Source organism: Schistocerca gregaria, chromosome 4, assembly GCF_023897955.1.
Source record: "Schistocerca gregaria isolate iqSchGreg1 chromosome 4, iqSchGreg1.2, whole genome shotgun sequence".
NCBI lineage: Eukaryota > Metazoa > Arthropoda > Insecta > Orthoptera > Acrididae > Schistocerca > Schistocerca gregaria.
The window spans coordinates 339,929,533-339,948,795 of record NC_064923.1 but is presented as its reverse complement, the minus strand read 5'-3'; the positions used below and the strand labels follow the sequence as shown (position 1 = coordinate 339,948,795).

General features: G+C 46.0%; 1 protein-coding gene across 1 annotated transcript in view; it reads right to left on the bottom strand.

Annotated features, from left to right (window-relative positions):
* Positions 1 to 19,263, bottom strand: part of LOC126267720 (venom carboxylesterase-6-like) — a 106,801-nt gene that overhangs the window by 66,479 nt on the left and 21,059 nt on the right. The window contains exons 2-4 of the mRNA XM_049973022.1: positions 10,029 to 10,166; positions 5,174 to 5,345; positions 1,080 to 1,265 (exon numbers count right to left, since the gene is read on the bottom strand). Coding sequence (XP_049828979.1) covers positions 1,080 to 1,265; positions 5,174 to 5,345; positions 10,029 to 10,166 — 496 coding nt within the window. The remainder of the gene's footprint in view (positions 1 to 1,079; positions 1,266 to 5,173; positions 5,346 to 10,028; positions 10,167 to 19,263) is intronic.

Here is a 19,263-nt window from a genome sequence, read left to right as displayed (position 1 = left end):
ACACACACAAACAAACACACACACAAACACAAACAAACACACACACACACACACAAACAAACACACACAAACAAACAAACACACACAAACAAACAAACACACACAAACAAACAAACACACACAAACAAACAAACACACACAAACAAACAAACACACACAAACAAACAAACACACACAAACAAACAAACACACACAAACAAACAAACACACACAAACAAACAAACACACACAAACAAACAAACACACACAAACAAACAAACACACACAAACAAACAAACACACACAAACAAACAAACACACACAAACAAACAAACACACACAAACAAACAAACACACACAAACAAACAAACAAACAAACAAACACACACAAACAAACAAACACACACACACAAACAAACAAACACACACAAACAAACAAACACACACAAACAAACAAACACACACAAACAAACAAACACACACACAAACACACACACACACAAACAAACACACACACAAACAAACACACACACACACAAACACACACACACAAACACACACACACAAACACACACAAACAAACACACACACACACACACACACACACACACAAACACACACAAACACAAACACACACAAACACAAACACACACAAACACACACAAACACAAACACAAACACACACAAACACACACAAACACACACAAACACACACAAACACACACAAACACACACACAAACACACACACAAACACACACACAAACACACACACAAACACACACACAAACACACACACAAACACACACACAAACACACACACAAACACACACACAAACACAGTGTTACTGAAATGAAATGACCATGCAGCACTGATAGCCTGGAATCTCTACCTTGGGAAGTTCGGCCGCCGAGAGTCAAGGCTTTTCAGCTGATGCCGCATTGAGCAACTGGCGTGTCGATGTCGAAATGACGTTGAGTACAAAACAACAGCCAGTCCCCGAGCGGAGAAAATCTCCGATCCACTGCACTCGGCTAACGGGGTGGACACAGCGTTACTGATAACGGCGCTACGACAGACGCTATAGGTACTGGGCGTTACCGTAGGAGAGCTCTGTGAACATGTGGTAGTGCGCGCTGGCGCCGCCCGCGTGTATCCCCAGCAGCGTGATGCTCTTGGGGTTGCCGCCGAAGAAGCCGATGTTCCGCCTGAGCCAGCGCAGCAGCATCGCCTGGTCCTTGAGTCCGTAGTTCCCGGGCAGCACCGTGTCGCCCGTGGACAGGAAACCTGTTGCAGACACACACACCGTCAGCAGCTGAACCGATGATTTTCATCTGTGTAGAGTATCGAGTTCACCTCGAAAGAAATAGTTATGGAATTAATTTTACGTTCCTTTGCAGCTACGTGACTGCAGCCCTTAGTAACGTTAAGATACCCGCGCCACAGTGACGTAGACCACCGGTAGAATACACAGAAGAAATCTCTGAAAGCATTCAACAGCCAAGAACGCATACATATTTCTTTATGTAAAACGGTTTCGACAGAATTTGCTGTTTTCTTCAGGTCTTAAAATTCTGTTATGAAACATGTTCATTTTACGTTGCAATTCTCGCCAAATTGCCATGTGGATAACAATCTGCATATATGAAAACATAGTAAATAATGTATTGAAAAAGCACCTTGTCCAAATAGCCATGTCCATATACAAGGTGCTCATTGACACTGAAGACGTTTAACTATCTTGCAAACTACAAATCTGATAAAAAAATTACAATTCCATTTTTTGTCTCGGAGGGGGGACATACAACGATACAATACTCGACCTGAACACCCATTCCCATCCAATCCCGTACATTGGTTGCGGCTGGTAACTGAAATCTTCAACGGGAACCCCGTATTTTTTATTGCAGGTTTCGATTCTACGGCAAAATCTACATACGTTTTGTCTGAAGCAGTTTCTTCGTTTCGCCACAGATGGCGCTGTAATCTGAGGAATAGAAATTCGTACACATTCGCAATTCAAGACATCAACGGCCCGTGAATATCCAATGGCACGTGAGACCCCACCTTTACACTGCGAGGGCAGAACAGGCCGGTGTTTCATGACTTCTAATTGGAAACTCCTTTGCAATCTTTTATTCCTCCGAAATACCGAGCAGGGGGCTACTTCACGCGCCACTATGGCCGTGGCTCGAGGCGAACGCTACTCTGCTTTCCCAATTAGATCAAGTGTAACAACGTAGTTCCGCTAACTTCAGTACTTTTAGTGATCCTATCTCAGCAGGACAGAAGCGTATCTGCGGGAATGTCAGCACAGGCGTTTCTCATTCGGGCGACCATGTCTTATCAGGCTGTTGGCACTTGCTGGTGCACCTTATCTTTTAAATATTCCACATACGGAGAAATCCGGAGACCTAGCGGGCCAGTTAATAGGACCACATCTGTCGATCTACCGAACTGTGTAAACACATTCTAACACCTTCTACGCTTCAATTGCGTAACGCGCTTGCAATTGACATGAGGAAACTACATACGTTGTCGTACGTCCACGGCAACATGCTGCAGTAGTACCGATTGTTCCTGATCCAAAAGCGTTAGATATCTGCGTCCACTAAACGTGTTTTCAATAAAATACTGATCAACGGATGACATATTGTCAGAGATTCTGCAACTGTTTTTGGTGGTGGTAAGTTCCTATGGGACCATACTGCTAAAGTCATCGGTCCCTGGGCTTATATACTACTTAATCTAACTTAAACTTACGCTAAGCCGGCCGCGGTGGTCGAGCGGTTCTATGCGCTTCAGTCGGGAAAAGCGCAACTGCTACTGTCGCAGGTTCGAATCCTGCCTCGGGTATGGATGTGTGTGATTCCCTTAGGTTAGTTAGGTTTGATGCCGAAAATAGCGCACTCGTCGTCGTGATGCGGAAACGGAGCGATTTATCTGACACTTAAAGGGCTTCATCATTGTCATTCGGGCCGGTGGAAGCATTTCCGAAACGGCAAAATTTGTAAACTGTATGTGCGTTGCTGTGGTTAAAGTATACTGTGCATGGCAAAATGGCGCTATCGAAAACTGCATCCGAAGCAATTGTGGTGCATCACGGACCATAGACATGTTCTTCCTCGATACCCACATTGTGTGTTTTCTGATGCAATTTACAATGCAGCGTGTCACAGCTCTCAGTGTACTTTCGTGCTTCGAAGAGCACCAGGCCAACAGCCCACCTGGCCACCAAACTCCCCGTATTTAAACCGAATCTTGAATCCACGGGAACACCTCGGTCCGGCTGTTCGCACTACGGATAATCAACCGAAAAACAGAGTGCAACTGGTCTTGGCACTGGAATCGCCATGTCTCCACATCCCTGTCCCTACTTCCTGTAACCTCATTGACTTTCCCTACTCGTCCCGAAGCGGTCCATTTTGCAAAAGCATGGTTATTCAGGCTTTTAACAGAGTCACATTAATGTGACTGGATGGTTGGTTGGTTGGTTGGTTGGTTGGTTGGTTGGTTTGTTTGGGGAAAGAGACCAGACAGCGTGGTCATCGGTCGCATCGGATTAGGGAAGGAAGTCGGCCGTGCCCTTTCAGGGGAACCATCCCGGCATTTGCCTGGAGTGATTTCCCTAAATCACGGAAAATCTAAATCAGGATGGCCGGACGCGGGATTGAACCGTCGTCCTCCCGAATGCGAGTGCAGTGTCTAACCACTGCGCCACCTCGCTCGGTGTGACTTGATGATGTAGTCATTTCTTGACGTTTTATTTTTAAACCTGTTAAGAGCATTGCTTATGATAGAAACTAGTACTCGAGTGTGAATATTTGAAACGGAGACTGTTACAATAAATATTTGTAACAATAAAATCAGTCACCCACAGATCACTTACGAAACTGTTTTCGTAGATGTAACAAATTTCGTGACTATCCTCTACTGCGTACTCTATTTCCTTTTTGATCCGCTATCAAACAAATCATGTTACACTTTTTCACTGCTATCAAAAATAGTTCCCGAACCTCATTAGAGAGAGAGAGAGAGAGAGAGAGAGAGAGAGAGAGAGAGAGAGAGAGAGAGAGAGAGAGAGAGAGAGAGAGAGAGAATGGCAGTGGAACATAATTGACAGTGACAGAACAACTCAAGGGAAAGAGTGAAGGAAACAGCACCAGTGGGAGAGGAACAAAAGAAGTAGCAAGTGAATGATAAGAATTGAATGAGATAGCAGCAGGACGGAAGAGCAAAGGGAAACTGACAATGCGAGGAGATAGTAGTAGTAGGGAAGAACGAAGGAAACTGTGGATACAAGGCAGGGGACACAGACATACAAAGCGATAATGACATCGAGTTGGGATGAATGAGTGAGAATGGACTAGTGTGTATAAGCCAATGGGAACTTGTGGGAGTGCTGCACATTAAAAGGAGTGCAAATATGTTTGCATGCCAAAATGTTTGTGGAAAATTTTAAAGGTGCTGTGGAAGGTAAAATGAAGCAGCTGGTCTGAATCTTTTAAACAGGAGCATTGGCGCCTTTCTTGTGCTCCGATAGGAGAACAGTAAAGGTGGCGTGATGTCTCATTCCACTTGCCCTTGTACTTTAGCAGCATCAGCGGTAGTAGGTATTTTGCGCGCCTTTCTCAGCCAGTCGCGTACTGTAAATTTGTGGAAGTCTCTATCGCGAAGTCTCAGTGCGGTCGCAGCTGTATGGAAGACTATTGTTGCGCCTGTATCCGTTTGCGCTCCGCAATTCAAAGCTGGCGGCAGCGCTGCCGACCGACACTACGATCTTTCACCACTTCTGCCCACGTCCAGAAATGTATGTCGAGTGCAACGTAATGTGTAGCACAGTTAATACATCGTTTCCAGCAACTGACTGATCCAGAACCAGTCTCTCAGATACGCAAGGCGTACCAGAGATCAGTAGCCTGCAGAGTTCAAATGGTTCTGAGCAGTGTCGGACTTAACATATGAGGTCATCAGTCCCCTAGACTTAGCATTAGTTAAACCTAACTAACCTAAGAACAGCACACAGATCCATGCCCGAGGCAGGATTCGAACCTTCGACCGTAAAAACAGGGCGATCCCGGACTGAAGTGCCCAGAAGAGCTCGGCCAATGAGGCCGGCAGCGTGCAGAGTACACATCAAGCCAACAGTATTAATGCAACTACAAGCAGACGACATGTCAGGATAAACGGCTCACCTAGGGGGCCCAGTCGATAGTTGAAGGTGACGAGGACCAGCTCGTGGTCCATCATGTGGTCGGGACAGAAGTTGGTGATGTCTCCGCTGCCGAACTGGAACCCGCCGCCATGGATCACCACGATCACGTCCCTCTTTACTCGCCACGTGTCTGCGCCGTCGTTTTTGTTAACCTGAAAGTAAAGACCAAGCAGAAATTTTATTAGCCACTATGTTCGCGCAATCCTTGTCTCTTCACTTCGACGTTTCATCAGAATAAATACCCTCGCGCTAATAAACATTTCTCGGTGCAGGGTGGATTACCAGACTGATGGGAAAAGTTTATATGTAATTAAAATTATTTTTTTCACTTTTTCGTTCCGATGCAGTAGAAATGTGTTTCGCTCAGGTTTTGGCTGAACATGGGCTAGTGCGCGCCGTATGTCACTGGGTATCACCGCCTACTCGTGCTCAGTCCACGTGAATAATTCGCAGAGAGAACTGCTGACGAGGTGAAACTTCGCCAAGGTGTCGCTGACTAGCCACGCTTAGCAAAGTGTCCTCCAGCAGCCAATCAGAGAGCTGTGAACGATCACGCGGGATAGGGGACACGGCAGTCCAGCGAGAACGCACGGTACCACCGGGACCTCTTGCTAGCCAGTCCTCGACCCAATCACACGTACCTTCCTGTTTCTCCTTATTCGGGCGTCATACTCAGTCTGTGCGCAGCTTTATCCCTGTATATCTTAGGCTAGATTTACTGGTTTAAACTATAAAATAATGATAGTAATTTCATATACGAAGCTCTCGTGTACGCCTTACAGACCTTTCTGGAAATTTGCAGTCTCAAATTTCCGTTGTCATTCTTTGTCACACGTGTTTGACGCATTTCCCACGCATTTGTATACATACTCCACTTTCCGCTCAAAAAAATTTCGACATGTAGTTTCATTTTCACGCACGTACTTAACCGTGCGCCGCACAGAGATAATTTTGATGCTATATTCGGTGGTATATATGTATACGGCCTGCGAGTAGAGTTGATATTAAAGAAGTAATAAAAATTCAAGCTTAAAGCGGCCGTTTTCATGCATGAACAGCAAAAATTTAGTATACAAACTTTTTTCCTTTCGTCATTTTGGAGGGTTGTCAGCGAGAAATGTTTCACAAGGGTTTGATGTTATGTGTAAAATTTGTTGTAAGTCACAGAGTACTCTCATCTGAAATACTGGATTTTTTGCTTATGGTTTTAGGACGCAAAACAGTTATGGTCTTAAGCGCCCATGCTGTGGCTTAGTGAAAGGGTGAAAACGGGAATTAAATTCAGCAGCAATGAGAGCGAAACTCGAGAAAGAGGGAAATTAAAAACGGAAGAAAATCTTAGGTAAGTGCTATTGAAGAGGAGCTTCAAATGACCGATGTCATCTCACTAACACTAAAATTCAAGGACGCGATCAGCTGAGCGTGCGTCATCTCCTAAAAGGGAAGATATATCAGGCGACAGCTGTAAACGGGCGCGTAGCGGATTAAAATAGAGACTCAAGTAAAACGTGTCTCACCGTCCACGGTTGAGAGCAGTGGGGACAAAGCGGGGCAGGATCGCCACCCAAAAGGTGTCGATGGTTAAAAAGAGATTGCCCAGTCCGGAGTCTAGTTACAGTTACCTCCTCCCGACGACGAGGCCGGGAGGAAGAGGTCCAAGCACAGGGAAGAGGTTTTATTTCCCGCAATTTATTATCCCGAAGTGCAGACGAATGTATGTGCCATGAAACAGCAACCTGAAGACATGAAATGCTCTGTACATCGGCAAAGGGAACCATGAAAACAGCAAACCGAGGAACAGGGACAGCAGCCTCTCCCACTATATCGGCTGTCTCGTTCCCGCGTATACCAACATGCCCTGGGATCCAGAGGAATGCCAAAGAGATAACCGCCAAGTGTAGCATGTGGAGGCAGCTCTGAATCCGGTGGACCAGAGAGTAGACGGGATAAAGCGCTTGGAGGTTGAGAAGAGACCTGAGCGAATCCTAGCATATAATATACTGTATCCCCTGATTGCGACGTATGTATTGGACGGCAGTAAAAACCTAACACTGGTCGGGAAGCCGAAATCTAATAGGGGTATCGTCAATAATATAGGCACTCCCGACACCAAAGGTGGTCTTGAAGCCGTCAGTGTAAATAAATGTGGCATCCTCCATTTGTGCACATAGAACAGCAAATGCCCTATCCTTGGGAAGCTGACAAAGGTCACGGAGAAGGCAGATCCGGGGGCGAAGCCAAAGTGGTGTCATACATCCATTTGTCAAGAAAGTCTTAGGAAACTGGAAAGAAAGTAAATGTAGCAGTTGAAGGAAGCGGACTCCCGGTGGTGGTAGAGAGGAAGGGCGACGTCCGCGAATGAAAGGTCAACAGTGCCTAGATGTAGGGAAGGCGTACGACGCCAAAACTTTACACAGACGGTGTTACTGTGAGAAAATCGGAAGCCGGTTTCGATGCTCCATTAGAGGAGCGAACCAGATATTCTTGCAAACGTCGTTCAAGAAGGCTGGTCCGTTGAGAGCTGTAGTAGGCAACGAAATCGTCGACAAGGAGGGAGCTCGAGACATCGGGAAGGAGAGAATCCATGTTTGGATTTATGGCGATGGCAAACAGTCCAACACTTGGAACTTCCTCGCAGATTAAAACTGTGTGCCAGACCGAGGCTCGAACTTGGAACCTTTGCCTTTCGTGGGCAAGTGCTCTACCAACTGAGCTACCCAAGCACGAAGATTCGCAGGGGAGTTTCTCTGAAGTCTAGAAGGAAGGAAACTAGGTACTGGCAGAATTGAAGCTGTGAGGAAGGGACGTGAGTCGTGCTGGGGTAGCTCAGTTGGTAGAGCAATTGCCCGCGAAAGGCAAGTGTTCCGAGTTCGAGACTCAGTCCTGCACACAGCTTTAATCTGCCAGAAAGTTTCATATCAGCGCGCACTCCCCTGCAGATTGAAAATCTCATTCTGAAGTACAACACTTAGCATGGAGCGCTGGGGCACTCCGTTTTCTTGGGAGAAAGTGCGGGATATAGTAACGTTCCCCCCACACCTTAAATGTGCGCTCTGTCAAATTCACGGATGAAAAGGGGGTATCTGACCGCGAAAGTACCAAGAGAACAGTGTGCGGAGGATGCCTGTGCTCCAATAGGTATTGTATGCCCTCTCTGGATCAAAAATTATAGCTACCGTTTAGCGTTTCCTGAGAAAATTGTTCATGGTAAGTAGAGAGGGCAAGAAGATGGTCAACTGCGGAACGATGCTTTCGGAAACTGCAATGGGCAGTTGTTAAAGTGTTTTGGGACTCCACCCACCAGCTTAAATGGCAATTAACCATATGCTCCAAAACCTTACAAACATTACTCGTGATAGAGACTAGGCGATAGCTGGAGGAGAGATGTTTGTCCTTTCCAGGTTTCAGAATAAGAATGACGATAGCTTCCCGCCATCTTCTGGGAAATATTATAGAGTCGAAGGATGTAGCACAGTCTAGAGTATGATAGATGCAGCAACATTTGGACGTTGATGCCATCAGGTCCCGGGGCAGAAGAGCGAGAAAAGGAGAGTGCATGTCTGAGTTCCCACATAGAAAAACCGGCATTATAGCTCTCGCGATTTTGAGAGGAAAAGCAAGAGGTCGTTCTTCTGCTACCCTTTTTTTCGGGAGAAAGGCTAGTGGGTAATTAGAAAAGCTCGAAATCTCAGCAAAGTGTCGACCCAATAAGTTAGAGATTGCAACCGAGTCCACCACGATATCCTGCGCGACAGTTAGCCCAGAGGTCGGGGAAAAACTGGACGTGCCGGCTATCCGTCGGATTCTACTCCAAACAACTGATGGGAGAATGAAGGTATTAAAGGAGCTGGTAAAGAAATCTCAGCTTGCCTTCTTGCTATCGCGTATGACGCGATGGCATCGCGCACTTAACTGCCTGTAGCGGATACAGTTTGTCAACATATGACGATGGCGGAAAACGCGAAGAGCACGTCTCCGCTAGCGTATTGCACCACGACACTCCTCGTTCCACCAAGGAAATGGGTGAGGAGGGGAGGGGGTCAAAGGGGAGGTACAAGGTACTGAACGTTCCGGAGCTGTAAGAATAACTTCCGTAATATGAGTGACCTGATCGTCTATGCTCGGAAACTGACGGTCATCAAATGTTTCTAGAGAGGAGAAAAGTGTCCAATTGGCTTGGGAAAACTTCCAGCGTCTTGGGCGCATAGATGGCAGATGTGGCTGTAATCGAAGGACACATGGAAAATGGTCACTCGACTGTGTATCAGGAAGAGCGAATCATTCAAAGCGCCGAACTAGCCGAACAGTACCGACCGAAAGGTTGACGTGGAGGCAGACAAAAATGTAGGTTCCCCAGTGTTGAGGCGAACAAGACCCGCTTGGTGGAAGAGGTCAATCAATAGAGAGCCTCGCAGACAAGAACACGGAGATCCCCAAAGCGCGTGATCGGCATTTAAGATCCCAACCTGCAGATAAGGGGATAGGAGCTGACCAAGGAGATGTGGGAGATCGGCTCTTGCCATTACCTAACCTGGAATGAATATGGTAGAAAGAGAGAAGGTGAATCCAGAAACCAACTTACATGTTACTCAAAATGACAATGGAATCTTACACTGTGCTGTCTTATATGACCATAGGAGCCAAGCATGCCATTCAAGCAACCAAGAAGGTGGCATACGAGTCATGAGTAACACTTTTAGAATAAACGCTTTAAACGATGTTTTGCTTAATGAATAGGATCTGAGATGTCTTCAAATCTGTGCTTTGTTAGAGTTCTTTTTGTTAAAAAAGAATGCATCGTAACTATGGTTTGCGCCACATCCGCAAGATCTTACCAGTGGAGCGTAGACGTTGACGTACAGGCAGTCCTCATCGCCTTCGTACTTGCGCTCCGGGTAAGACAACTGAGGGCAGCGATTGCCCTCTTGCGTCGCTTGCAGAACGCCCTCCCACGGATCTGGTTTCCGCGGAACCTGTAACAAAAATTGCGGGCAGTAAGTAAGAGGTAAACATTTTTCTATTTGCTGGAGGCCTTCGTGTAATCATTGACAGTTATTTGATCCAAGTAGGCCTTTGCGAATACCTCACTTACAAAGGACCACTGTAGAGAAACACACACAAATTTTACGGCAATTTCAGGAAAACGAAACATGGATAAAACGTCTAATTTTCTAGTGCACTCTGTCTCTCTGGCCTTTAGTTGGAAGAGGCAATGTGCGTGGAAAGCCGAAGGTCTTAAGTTCGGTCATGAGATATTGGAATACCATACTTGCATAATCTTCAGAATACAAATATCCACTAAAAGAGAGGCTCGTTAACGCATCGTCTCACCGTATTCGCAGGTGGCACGTGGTAGGAGCATGTATCTCTGCGATCAATTCCAGACAATTGTAAATAACATTTTCCCTATATTCGACTGTAAGAGATCCTCTCGCAGTCCAAAAACCGAATGGCCATAACATTCTCAACGTCGCTATTGCCTTCCACCCAAGGCCTTCATAGCTGTTTTCGTCCCTGGTGTGAAATGGAGGATTCGCGTTTCGGCTACAACTACAAACTGATTCATAATATTTAACTCATTTTGAAAAAAACGCTTTCGTATTTCCTCCCTGTCAGTATTCGACAAATACAGATCCATCTTGCAAAAATTTCTTCTTCGGAGGTTAACTGTATTGTAATATGCCTATAGAGTCAGCTGTTTCGTGAACGCTGTCATTCTTCAGCACTTTATTTTTCACTATCTAGAAATATTCGTCTCGAGGTACTACACTACTGGCCATTGAAATTGCACGAACATGTCGTGCTACAGACGCGAAATTTAACCGACAGAAAGAAGATGCTGTTATATGCAAATGATTAGCTTGTCAGCTTTTACACAAGGCTGGCGCCGGTGGCGACACCTACAACGTGCTGACATGAGGACAGTATCCAACCGATTTCTCATATACAAACATCAGTTTACCGGCGTTGCCTGGTGAAACGTCGTTGCGATGCTTCGTGTAAGGGGGAGAAATGCGTACCATCACGTTTCCGACTTTGATAAAGGTCGGATTGTAGCCTGTCGCGATTGCACTTTGTCGTATCGCGACATTGCTGCTGGCGTTGGTCGAGATCCAATTACTTATCAGAATATGGAAACGGTGGGATTCAGGAGGGTAATACGGAACGCAGTGCTGTATCCCAGCGGCCTCGAATCACTAGCAATCGAGATGACAGGCATCTTACAGCATGGCTGTAAAGGATCGTGCAGCCACGTCACGATCCCCGAGTCAACAGATGGAGACGTTTGCAAGACAACAACCATATGAATGAACAGTTCGACGACGTTTGCAGCAGCATGGACTATCAGCTCGGGGGCCATGGCTGCCGTTACACTTGACGCTGCATCACAAACAGGAGCGCCTGCGATGGTGTACTCTATGACGATCCTGGGTGCACGAATGGCAAAACGTCATTTTTTTTCGGATGAATCCAGGTTCTGTTTACAGCATCACGATGGTCGCATCGGTGTTTGGCAACATCGCGGTGAACGCACATTGGAAGCGTGTATTCGTCATCGCCATTCTGGTGTATCACCCAGCGTATGGGGAGCCATTGGTTACTCGTCTCGATCGCCTCTTGTTCGCATTGGCGGAACTTTGAACAGTGGACGTTACATTTCAGATGTGTTACTACCCGTGGCTCTACCCTTCATTCGATAATGCAGGATAATGCACGACCGCATGTTGCAGGTCCTGTACGGGCCTTTCTGGATACAGAAAATGTTCGACTGCTTTCCTGACCAGCATATTCTCCGGATCTCTCACCAACTGAAAACTTCTGGTCAATGGTGGCCGAGCAACTAGGTCATCACAATACGCCAGTCACTACTCTTGAAGACCTGTGGTATCGTGTTGGAGCTGCATGGGCAGCTGTACCTGTACACGCCACCCAAGCTCTGACTCAATGTCCATGAGTATCAAGGCCGTTATTACGGCCAGAGGTGGTTGTTCTGGGTACTGGTTTCTCAGGATCTATGCACCCAAATTGCGTGACAATGTAATCACATGTCATTTCTAGTATAATATATTTGTCCAATGAATACCCGTTTACCATCTGTAGCAATGTTAATGGCCAGTAGTGTATTTTGGAACGTTTTTATTAAGGACTACATTCAAGAGGATTACTTACACGTTTGGATTCGACCGGCTGTGTCGAAAATGTTGAAACATCAGGAGCAGACTCTCTAGAAACCTTCAATTTTTGATCAATTTCCATAGGCGACAAGTAACAAATCCTTATTTGTATTCCATTTTAACCATTCGAACGAAACTAGGAATGGCGATCTTACAGTTACCTAAACAGGAGTAGCCGCAGATAATGTTAACATGACGTACCGTTGAATATTTACCAACATACCGAAAACAAATTGGTCTCAACCCAGCCAGCTTCATGCCAAACCGATGAATTTTCATTTTCCCCTCGTATCAGCTGTCTCACACGGCCCAGTCACATTTATGTGACCACTGTATGTTATACGTCAACGTGCAACAACCACGCACAGACAGCAGCTGGTAACATACATCTACATCTACATGACTACTCTGCAATTCACATTTAAGTGCTTGGCAGAGGGTTCATCGAACCACAATCATACTATCTCTCTACTATTCCACTCCCGAACAGCGATCGGGAAAAACGAACACCTAAACCTTTCTGTTCGAGCTCTGATTTCTCTTATTTTATTTTGATGATCATTCCTACCTATGTAGGTTGGGCTCAACAAAATATTTTCGCATTCGGAAGAGAAAGTTGGTGACTGAAATTTCGTAAAAAGGTCTCGCCGCGACGAAAAACGTCTATGCTGTAATGACTTCCATCCCAACTCGTGTATCATATCTGCCACACTCTCTCCCCTATAACGCGATAATACAAAACGAGCTGCCCTTTTTTGCACCCTTTCGATGTCCTCCGTCAATCCCACCTGGTAAGGATCCCACACCGCGCAGCAATATTCTAACAGAGGACGAACGAGTGTAGTGTAAGCTGTCTCTTTAGTGGACTTGTTGCATCTTCTAAGTGTCCTGCCAATGAAACGCAACCTTTGGCTCGCCTTCCCGACAATATTATCTATGTGGTCCTTCCAACTGAAGTTGTTCATAATTTTAACACCCAGGTACTTAGTTGAATTGACAGCCTTGAGAATTGTACTATTTATCGAGTAATCGAATTCCAACGGATTTCTTTTGGAACTCATGTGGATCATCTCACACTTTTCGTTATTTAGCGTCAACTGCCACCTGACACACCATACAGCAATCTTTTCTAAATCGCTTTGCAACTGATACTGGTCTTCGGATGACCTTACTAGACGGTAAATTACAGCATCATCTGCGAACAATCCAAGAGAACTGCTCAGATTGTCACCCAGGTCATTTATATAGATCAGGAACAGCAGAGGTCCCAGGACGCTTCCCTGGGGAACACCTGATATCACTTCAGTTTTACTCGATGATTTGCCGTCTATTACTACGAACTGTGACCTTCCTGACAGGAAATCACGAATCCAGTCGCACAACTGAGACGATACCCCATAGCTCCGCAGCTTGATTAGAAGTCGCTTGTGAGGAACGGTGTCAAAAGCTTTCCGGAAATCTAGAAATACGGAATCAACTTGAGATCCCCTGTCGATAGCGGCCATTACTTCGTGCGAATAAAGAGCTAGCTGCGTTGCACAAGAGCGATGTTTTCTGAAGCCATGCTGATTACGTGTCAATAGATCGTTCCCTTCGAGGTGATTCATAATGTTTGAATACAGTATATGCTCCAAAACCCTACTGCAAACCGACGTCAATGATATAGGTCTGTAGTTAAATGGATTACTCCTACTACCCTTCTTGAACACTCGTGCGACCTGCGCAATTTTCCAATCTGTAGGTACAGATTATCGGTGAGCGAGCGGTTGTATATGAGTGCTAAGTAGGGAGCTATAGTATCAGCATAATCTGAAAGGAACCTAATCGGTATACAATCTGGACCTGAAGACTTGCCCGTATCAAGCGATTTGAGTTGCTTCGCAACCCCTAAGATATCTACTTCTAAGAAACTCATGCTAGCAGATGTTCGTGTTTCAAATTCTGGAATATTCCATTCGTCTTCCCTGCTGAAGGAATTTCGGAAAACTGCGTTCAGTGACTCCGCTTTAGCGGCACAGTCGTCGATAACAGTACCATCGGCACTGCGCAGCGAAGGTATTGACTTCGTCTTGCCGCTTGTGTACTTTACATACGACCAGAATTTCTTCGGATTTTCTACCAAATTTCGAGACAATGTTTCGTTGTGGAACCTATTAAAGGCATCTCGCATCGAAGTACGAGCCAAATTTCGCGCGTCTGTAAATTTTAGCCCATCTTCGGGATTTCGCGTTCTTCTGAATTTCGCATGCTTTTTCCGTTGCCTCTGCAACAGCGTTCGGACCTTTTTTGTGTACCACGGGGGATCCGTTCCATCTCTTACCAATTTATGAGGTATGAATATCTCAATTGCTGTTGCTACTATATCTTTGAATTTGAGCCACATCTCGTCTACATTCGCATAGTCAGTTCGGAAGGAATGGAAATTGTCTTTTAGGAAGGCTTCTAGTGGCACTTTGTCCGCTTTTTTAAATAAAATTATTTTGCGTTTGTTTCTGATGGATTTGGAAGAAATGGTATTGAGCCTAGCTACAATGACCTTTTGATCACTAATCCCTGTATCAGTCATGATGCTCTCTATCAGCTCTGGATAGTTTGTGGCCAAGAGGTCAAGTGTGTTTTTGCAACCATTTACAATTCGCGTGGGTTCGTGGACTAACTGCTCGAAATAATTTTCGGAGAATGCATTTAGGACAATCTCGGAAGACGTTTTCTGCCTACCACCGGTTTTGAACAAGTATTTTTGCCAACATACCGAGGGTAGGTTGAAGTCCCCACCAACTATAACCGTATGAGTGGGGTATTTATTTGTTACGAGACTCAAACTTTCTCTGAACTGTTCCGCAACTGTATCATCGGAGTCTGGGGGTCGGTAGAAGGAGCCAATTATTAACTTAATTCGGCTGTTAAGTATAACCTCCACCCACACCAATTCGCACGGAGTATCTACTTCGACTTCACTACAAGATAAACCACTACTGACAGACACAAACACTCCACAACCAATTCTGCCTAATCTATCTTTCCTGAACACCGTCTGAGACTTCGTAAAAATTTCTGCAGAACTTATTTCAGGCTTTAGCCAGCTTTCTGTACCTATAACGATATCAGCTTCTGTGCTTTCTATTAGCGCTTGAAGCTCAGGGACTTTTCCAGCGCAACTACAACAATTTACAACTATAATTCCGACTGTTCCTTGATCCAAGCACGTCCTGTAATTGCCAAGCACCCTTTGACATTGCAGCCCATCCCGCACTTTCCCGAGGCCTTTTAACCTAAAAAACCGCCCAGTCCACGCCACACAGCCTCCGCTACCCGTGTAGCCGCCAGCTGAGTGTAGTGAACTCCTGACCTATTCAGCGGAACCCGAAACCCCACCACCCTATGGCGCAAGTCAAGGAATCTGCAGCCAATACGGTCGCAAAACCGTCTGAGCCTCTGATTCAGACCCTCCACCCGGCTCTGCACCAAAGGTCCGCAGTCTGTTCTGTCAACGATGCTGCAGATGGTGAGCTCTGCCTTCATCTCGTAAGCAAGACCGGCAGCCTTCACCAAATCAGATAGCCGCTGGAATCCAGAGAGAATTTCCTCAGATCCAAAGCGACACACGTCATTAGTGCCGACATGTGCCACCACCTGCAGCTGGCTGCACCCTGTGCTCTTCATGGCATCCGGAAGGACCCTTTCCACATCAGGAATGACTCCTCCCGGAATGCACACGGAGTGCACACTGGATTTCTTCCCCTCCTTAGCCGCCGTATCCCTAAGGGGCCCCATTACGCGCCTAACATTGGAGCTCCCAACTACCAGTAAGCCCACTCTCTGCGATTGCCCGGAGCTTGAAGGCTGAGAATGATGCTCTGAAACAGGGCAGGCAGCTGCATCTGGCTCAGCCAGAGACAGTGCCTGAAACCGGTTTGTCAGACGCACCGGGGAGGCTTTCTGATCAGCCTCCGGGGACGCCTTTCGCTGCCTGCCACGCCTTGGAACGACCTCCCAATGAACCACAGGCGAGGGCTCAGCCCCACTGCGGGCAGCAACCGGGGCAACCACAGCGGCAGACCCATCTGGGGACAGACTGGACGAGGTTGACATCCCCGTGATGAAAGGTACTCAAAGCGTGTCGGTACAGGCAGGAAACAGTTCAGTAGTCTTTTTGCGGAATCTTTGTGATTTATCTGACGTCAAAAAGAGCGCGGTCATTGGCTTTCGGGCTAAGGATGGAAGCATTTCCGAAATGACAGTTTCTAAGCTGTTCGCGTGGCTAAAGATACCGTGCACGGCAAAATGAGGCTGTCCAGAACCGACTCGGAGACAACCGTGGTGCACCACAGATCATACATGACAATGGTGAGGGACGGATGCGGAGAGGACGGGTACGGGCAAATAGACGTACGTCTGTTGAGAAACTGACCGTCCAGCTGAGCCAAGGGGCTACCAGAGCGTTCTCAACGAACGAATCTCCGCAGCAGGTGCCTCGTTAATGCTAGGCCTGTTGATAAAATTGCAATATCTCTAAATTACCAGAGTATCGATGTATATCACTAATATCTTTACACCGATATATCGATATCAAAATGACAATATCGAGTGCCGATATTTTTATTACTTTTTTTTCACAATCTTCGGTAAATATTTTAAGTTGTTGTTCTGATATTGTAGTAGAACAACTTTATTTTCACTGTGTGAAGGAATCTTACTACTTTTTGAGCTTTCATCACGTCCAATATTTCTATACGACTGTGTGAAGCAGGTATATGTGGCACACCAAAAAAAAGCAGTCGGATTGTACTGGAGGTGGCGGTGTGAATGGAATAAAAATATTTCCGATATGAAGAAACAGCACACAAGTTGCATTAAAAACTAATTTTTAATAACTGATGTGCTATTTCTTTACCTTGTTATTCTTCAAAAAAAATTGCTGTACGCGATAAACAAGATTTTACATGATAAAATTGATCTCTGGTGGGAGGAGACGTATGAGGGGAAATGCTGACGTAATTGGCCCTCGGCGCTACCAACAGAAACCGCAACGTGTAGCTTCATCACGCAATTTTGACGCAACGGCTAGGTTGTTGGCAGAAATGGAAAAAAAAACCAGAGAAGTCGACATGACTGCTCAGACATGTAACGAAACCGAACGATTGACTAATCAGACACCTTTTATTGTGCCACTTACATGCAGTTACCATTGTTAAATGTTCATCTCCAAGCATGAACGTGCATCGTTTTCTTTTCAATTCGTGCTCAGAGGGACAGGCAGGCTGCTAGCTTTTCAATTTACAGAATATCTGATAAACCAATACTTAAACCTACAGATCTAAAACTGCTCATGTATTTACAATGTGCAGCCGATATTTTATAGGCAGGTACCTTGATATATCTGTCTTTTTTCCATATATTGAGAGCCGAGAATAATATACTTCTAAATATACCGGATACCCGATATTTTTAAAAATATCAACAGTCCTCGTTAATGCCCCCATGCTGATTGCTGGAACTTCCACGCCAATACCGCAACTATTTAAACATCCATTGATTGTGATATGTGGCCTTTTCAGATGAATCGCGCTTTATACGCCATTGGACATATGGCCATTGGTGCGTACGGCATGAAACATCTTAAAGCAAGGTTCTTGGCCAGAGGAGGGAGTGTTATGGTCTGGTGAATGTTTTCGGGGCACTACCTCAGTGGTCTCGTCATTCTGGAAGACATAATGGATCAAAGATTATTTATCTACCCTTGGGGGCCATATCCACCCCTACATGTCATTTGTTTTCCTAGGCACGATGGCATCTACCAGCAGGAAAATGCTGTGTGCCACACCGCTCGCCGTGTACGTTAATGGTTCGAACAGCACCAAGATGAGTTTACCATATTTCCGTGGCCACCAAACTCCCCGGATTTAAACCCCTTGAGAATCTGTGGGACCACCTTGCTCGTGCTGTTCGCGCCATGGCTCCTCAACGGAGACACCTAGGGCAGCTGCCCACAACACTGGCTCCATACCCCTGTCTGCACCTTCCAGAACCTCACTGACTTTTCCTGCACGTCTCGCAGCAGTCTGCGCTGCAAAATGTGGTTACTCAGGCTCTTGACTGATGATCATACCAACGTGACTGGACGGTGTTGCTGGAAACTAACCGCTTGTGACTACCTCAAATTCCCAGCACAGCTATAGTATCTAACAAGGGAACCTCCCCATCGCACTCAGATTTGGTTATAAGTTGGCACATTGGATAGGCCTTGAAAAACTGAACACAGATCAATCGAGAAAACAGGAAGTAGTTGTGTGGAACTACTAAAAAATAAGCAAAATATACAAACTGAGTAGTCCATGCACAAGATAGGCAGCATCAAGGTTAGCGCTACCTCAAGAGCGCCGTGGTCCCGTGGTTAGCTTGAGAAGCTGCGGTACGAAAGGTCCTTGCTTCACGTCTTCCCTCAAGCGTCAGTCGGCTCTCAGCCGTGGCAGCGTGCGAACGGCCCCGCGCGCCGGCCCCGTGCTCCGCTGCAGGTTTGTTTACTTCCGCGTCGTAGCTTTAAGGCTTGTGTCCGTCTACCGTGAACATGTCGAGCGCTTACCGCCGTGCGACTCTTAACGTTTCCTTCCCAGCTGTACATGCGCGACATCGTGCACATGAAGTTGAAACGTTCCTACGTGAAGAAGTTCGTTTAGATTCTACCCACGTTCTCGGAAACCATTTTTCGATCACGAGTAGTGTCGTTCATATTAAAATGACAAACACCGAGGTGTGTGAAGATGTTATTCGCCGCAATGCCAATGGACTTAAGTTCAAATACTCTGATGGTCACGTCAGAGCTATAACACTGGAACTCGCAGAGTACGGTCAACGCAAGATTAGGGTGTTTGAACTACATTTTGAAGTGCCGAAG